This window comes from Onychomys torridus, unplaced genomic scaffold, assembly GCF_903995425.1.
Source record: "Onychomys torridus unplaced genomic scaffold, mOncTor1.1, whole genome shotgun sequence".
Classification (NCBI taxonomy): Eukaryota; Metazoa; Chordata; class Mammalia; order Rodentia; family Cricetidae; genus Onychomys; species Onychomys torridus.
The window spans coordinates 297,490-303,467 of record NW_023411978.1 but is presented as its reverse complement, the minus strand read 5'-3'; the positions used below and the strand labels follow the sequence as shown (position 1 = coordinate 303,467).

At 43.7% G+C, this 5,978-nt stretch overlaps 1 protein-coding gene across 1 annotated transcript; it reads left to right on the top strand.

Annotated features, from left to right (window-relative positions):
- The first annotated feature begins 870 nt into the window (after positions 1–870).
- LOC118575437 (zinc finger CCHC domain-containing protein 3-like) lies at positions 871–4,809 on the top strand. Its single transcript, XM_036175998.1, has one exon. It carries the CDS (start codon positions 1,138–1,140, stop codon positions 2,455–2,457), a length of 1,320 nt encoding a protein of 439 aa, XP_036031891.1. The 5' UTR covers positions 871–1,137; the 3' UTR covers positions 2,458–4,809.
- Positions 4,810–5,978: the final 1,169 nt, after the last annotated feature.

The window sequence follows — 5,978 nt, the reverse complement described above, 5'->3', positions numbered from 1 at the left end:
TGTAGTTGAGCATTCTCACATGTGTACTGTATTTATATAATTCCACTCTTCATTTTACCTCTCAAAATACCATATCTGCTCCAGGATATTCCAAAAGAAATACTTAGTGAATTCATTGTTTTTCATACATACACTAATATATTCAGAACTAAATGATGCATCAAAGAGAAAGTGGTGATGATAAATTAACATTTTTATATTTGACCTTCTGCAATTGAAAGGCCTCACAACATCATTGTTGAAAAACCTATTTTTATCTAGTTTAGCATCCATCTTTTCTCCTTAACTTTTCTCCTTAGTGTGTGGAGCCCAGAGAATTTCCACAAATCGCTGGCCTAACAGTATTTGTTTTCATGGTGCTACCCGTGTTTTGTTGTTTCTTTACTTTGGATTATATTTTTGGATGGTGTTCCTATTTTCTAAGCATTGGACTTTGAAATTCAACATCTTCTTAGAAGACATTTTTTTTCCCCCACAGGCAGAATCCTGTTCCTTGGAATCATTAATCTCTTCTTAGTGTTGATTACCATACTTTCTTTGCCCAGGAAAAAATGTTGAGTTGTGTGAATATTTCAGATGGCTGTAGACATGACATTGTAAGTAAATAACAGTTTGTGCAGGTATGGAATTTTGTACTAATGCTGTAAAATGATGACTTTTGGGAGAGTTAAAACTAAAGTTGCCTCTGGGTATAAGGGTACATAGAAAACTGTTCAAAATGACATGCCTTCAGAGATGATGCCAAAGAATGAATGCCTCAGGGTTAACTAATTCTTAGCCTTTATGTGTCAGACCAGGTTAATACATTGGGGATTATTTTTTGCTCATTTAAATGATATGTAATTCTTTTAATCAAAAAAAATATTCAGTTATCTGAGAGAAACAAGGACATAATGCCCTAGAATATTCTAAGTCCTGATAAGCTATATATTTGAATGCAGTGGTATGATCATCAAGTCTGACATGATGTTTTCAGTTGTGTTACCTGTGATTTTGATATGAATAGCCCGTCATGCTGCTGCTGATGATGAGTAAAATAATAACTATAATAATGTTTCAGGGGACTATTTCTAAGAACATTACAAAGTAAAAATTAGTTTAAAAAAAAACGATTTTCTCATCTGGGAAAGAGGCAACATGGCGACAGGAAGCAGAACAGAGGAGGATGTACAGCAGAGCCAGCTGCAGCTCCTGCTTCCCCCGCAGCCCATGGACCAGGCTAAGGAAGCCCAGGGTGCAGGCGAGAAGATGGGCTGGGCACAGGTGGTGAAGAACCTGGCTGAGAAGAAGCACGACTTCCGTGAGCAGTGGCGGGGAGAAGAAAGGGGCGCAGGTGCGGGTGGCAGGCTGGGCAGCCCGGCAGGCCTGGCCACACCGAACCGCGGCTTCTTCCCACCGGCAGGCCGCGGTCACCTCCCACCTGCCGGCCGTGGACACTTCCCAGCTGCGGGCCGCGGTCAACTCCCACCTGCCGGCCGCGGTCACTTCCCGCCTGCCGGCCGCGGGGACCCAAGGGTCTTCAGCAGAGACCCTGGTGGCTACGCGGCAGATGCTTGCAGGATGGAGGGAGCCGGAGCCGGAGACGCCAGTCAAAGGAAGATGGCCGAGGTGGCAGCGGCGGCAGCGGCGGCAGCAGCGGCCATGGCGTCCCCTCCCAGGCCTGTCACAATCAAAGACGCAATTACAGAGCGACCACTCCAGGATGAGCCTCCAGCCTCCAGGCCGGGTAAGGGCCGCTTCCTTGTGCGCATCTGTTTCCAGGGAGAAGAAAGTGCCTGTCCGACCCGCGATTTCGTGGTGGGCGCGCTCATCCTGCGCTCCATTGGCATGTACCCTGAGGACATCTGTGCTGTCATCCAGATCCCTGGCAGCCGCCAGTTCGATGTGAGCTTCAGATCCGCAGATAAGCTAGCCCTGTTTCTCCGCATCTATGAGGAAAAGCGGGAGAAGGACGACTGCTGGGAGAACTTTGTGGTGTTGGGGCGGAGCAAGACCAGCTTGAAGACCATATTCATCCTCTTCCAGAATGAGACCGTGGATGTGGAGGATATCGTGACCTGGCTCAAGCGCCACTGTGATGTGCTGGCCTTGCCAATGAAAGTGAATGACAGGTTTGGGATCTGGACTGGGGAGTACAAGTGCGAGATTGAGCTGCGCCAGGGGGAGGGAGGAGTGAGGCACCTGCCTGGCTCCTTCTTCTTGGGAACAGAGAGGGGCTACAGTTGGTACAAGGGGCAGCCCAAGACGTGCTTTAAATGTGGTTCTCAGACCCATATGACCGGCACCTGCACGCAGGACAGGTGTTACAGGTGTGGGGAAGAGGGGCACAAGAGCCCTTACTGCAGGAAGATCATCATTTGCAACCTCTGTGGCAAGGGGGGACACGTGTTTGCCCAGTGTCCCAAAGCAGTTCAAAATTCCGTGGCAGGTCACCTCACAGGCGTGGCGGGGCACTGAATGTGTGTCTGCCTGCCTGGGTGAACACACAGCCAACTTACCCCTCTTAAGTGCCAAAACTTTTTTTTTTTTTAAACCATTTTTCTCTTTTTGAAAGGAGATATTTCTAAAACTTAACAGAGACATTCTCTCTATGCCTTCTAAAACCACGTGTGCTCCTTTTCAGCCTGTTAGAAAAGGACTATTCAGAACTGTAGCTTACAGATATGTGACCTGCCCCCCCCCCTTTTTCTCCTGTTTCCATAGTTTTGGTACTTTTGTGAACACCCTGTCCTGCTCTGTACTTTTTACTATCTCCCTCTTCGTCCTTGTCGCTTAGAAGATTTTTGCCCCTTTGGCTGCCTTGCTCATTTTTATGCCTCAGCCCTGGGTACAGGGCCCAATGTGGGACTGGCTTTCAACCAAGTGTTTATTGAATCAAAAATGTCGTCGTCGATCAGCTCTGTCCAGAGTGCCTACTTTGTGCAGCTCTTTGCTGGGCTCTTTTCATTTGCTGCTTCTTTGTGATGTGAAAATTTGTGAAGACAGTGTTGCTGGAAGTGAGTGATCCAAATATGCTCTGAAAGGTGGCCAAGGGCCTCTTGAAGAATTGAAACTTATCTCCTTTGTGACAGCTCCTTGTGGCTCAGAAGCCATATTTCTGTAGGAGCATGGAGCCCAGGCAGTTTTGCTGGGAAAGACATAAGAAGTGGTTTTTGTTGGAGTTTCTTTGGGGAAGCTTGCTTTTGTTACGTGAATTGATTTAATACTGGGTCTCACTTTGTAGCCCTGACTGGTTTGAACTGGCTGCACTGCTGGACCATGGTGGTTTAAACTCACAGTGATCTCACTTCTGCCTCCCTCCCGGAAGGATGTTTTAAATTAACCCTTGGTTTTCCAGCAGATGAAATGAATCCGAAGATAAAGGACTGGATCAAAATACACAGAGATGTGGTTCCACAGAAAGTCCACAGTAGATTCCACTGACCCCATGCCTGGTGCTCATCCCACTACCTCTCACACTTCATAACAGTCTCCTTGACAATGGTGGACCAAGAAAGTCTCTCTCCAGGCTGATGATCCCAGCATGAGGCTGAAACACAGTCCCCTGAAAGAGCAGAAAGAGAAGCTTGTCTCGCCACTTCATAGTAAAGGACCTAGGGAAAGGACCAGTGAACATACTCCAGGCTGCACGCATGCATCAGTCCTTGGAGTCAGTACCACATCTTAAATGTTCCACTGTCACTGTCAGCAGTGAAAAATGGGTCCCCTCAGGAAAGAAACTTGTCAGAATTTTACATTTGCACCTCTGCCTCATCTCCCAGGAACCCCAGAGAAGTTAGAGAGAGAGCTCATCTGAGACCTGTGACTTCTGATGTTCAGGAGAAAGGTGGTTTTAACCCAGAATCATCAGTGAACTGTAAACTGGAAAATGTCCTTGGAGACACAGGCCAAGAGTAAGGGCCTGGGTGATCTAAGTGTTATCAAGTTAAAGTGAAAGACAGTAAGCTGCTGTTTTCAGTTTTTGTCTTCTCTTTGCAGTTTTGCTATTTTCGTGTGGTTTAGAATGTAAAACCAGTTGTCCAGATTTGTTCTCAATAAATAGTTATCTTTTTTGCCCATGAAAAATGTTGAGTTGCGTGGATTTATCAGGTGGCCAAAGATATGACATTGTAAATACATAGCAGTTTCTGCAGGTGGGGAATTTTGTAGTGTTGTAAAATTATGTCTTGTTTGAGAGTTAAAACTAAAGTTGACTATGGGTTTATGGATAGATATAGAGAAACCAGTTAGAAAAAACATGCCTTCAGAGATGCTGCCAAAGAAGGATTGCCTCTGAGTTCACTATTTCTGAACCTAATGTATCAGGCTAGGTTAATACATTGGGAAATATTTTTCCTCATTTCAATGATGTATGTTTCTTTTAATCCTAAAAATTTATAATATTCAATCATGTCTTTGGGAAACAAGGATATATTAACCTAGGATATTCTAAACCCTGACATGTTTTGAAATTTGAAGGTGATGGTACAATCATCAAGTCTGCCATGAAGTTTTTCATTGTGTTAGCTGTGATTTCGATATGAACAGTGCATGATGATGATGAGTAAAATAATATCTATATTAATGGTTCAGGGGACTGACTCTAAGAACAAAACAATGTAAAAATTAGTTTGGAAAAACCGATTTTCAAGAACAACGATGATAGAATATAATTTGATGGAATTTTGAAGTTTTATTTACAGGAGATTACTCAGAATTGATCACTTTTAGTATATATTGTGATTTAAAAAAACAGAGACACTTGATTTATGCTTAGGTGTTCTTTTATTTATTTATTTTTATTTTCTATTTTTTTATTATTATGTGTTTTAATTTTATACATCAGCCATGGATTCCCCTGTCCTCCCCCCCTCCCGCACCTACCCCCACCTTCTCCCAGCCCCTCCCCTCCATTCCAATGTCCTCCAGGACCAAGACACCCCTGGGGATTCATTTTAACCTGGTGGATTCAGTACATGCAGGTCCAGTCCCCTCCTTCCAGGCTGAGCAAAGTGTCACTGTGTAAGCCCAAGTTTCCAAACAGCCAGCTCATGCACCAAGGACAGGTCCAGGTCCCACAGACTGGGTGCCTCCCAAACAGATCAAGCTATTCAACTGTCTCAATAATCTAGAGGGCCTGATCCAGCTGGGGGCTCCACACCTGTTGGTTCATAATTCATGTGCTTCCATTCGTTTGGCTATTTGTCTCTGTGCTTTTTGCAATCTTGGATTCAACAATTCACGCTCTTGCAGTCCCTCCTCCTTCTCGACAGTTGGACACCCAGAGCTCCACCTGGGGCCTGGCTGAGGATCTCTGCATCCACTTGCTTAGGTGGTTTTTAAGCATTCCAAAATCATATTTTGAAACTGAGCAAGTACAAGCACTGATTCACATTTAAACAAAGATGCCAAGTCAATGCTTACATTAGGGAACATCTGTGTGTTCTGTGACAAATACTCCTTAAGATATATCTTTCATATTTGTTTCTAATAATCAAAGCCCAGTAGAAGAGTCCATCAGCAATTTGGCTGCTTGGAAAGATGATTTCCTTGGTTCTAATTTCAGAATATACATACATACATAAATATATTTGAAAAGTCAGGCATACACACATCACCATCCAATCATAGGACACAGGACATATGTCATGTGAGTAATATCATGAAGTTTTCCTGGCCAGCTTTTTTAACATATTTGACAAATTCTCTCCTTGTGTGAAACACAATGTCATGCTAACATTGCTAATGCTCTTGTGCATGCAACTGATATTTTATTGAATTTTTAGCACAATTGAATCAGCTGAGTATGTATACAAACTTGTTTCTTTATGAAGTAAACCAATGTTCTACTACAAGCTCATGAAAGATCATTAAATAAATATTGTCAGAGTGGCCTATAATATTTAATGTGGTGATGAAGAGGGAAAGGTAGAATTTCATATGTATAGTAGCTTGGAGAGTCTGTCCATACTCTTACTGAATGCCAAGCAGAAAATAAA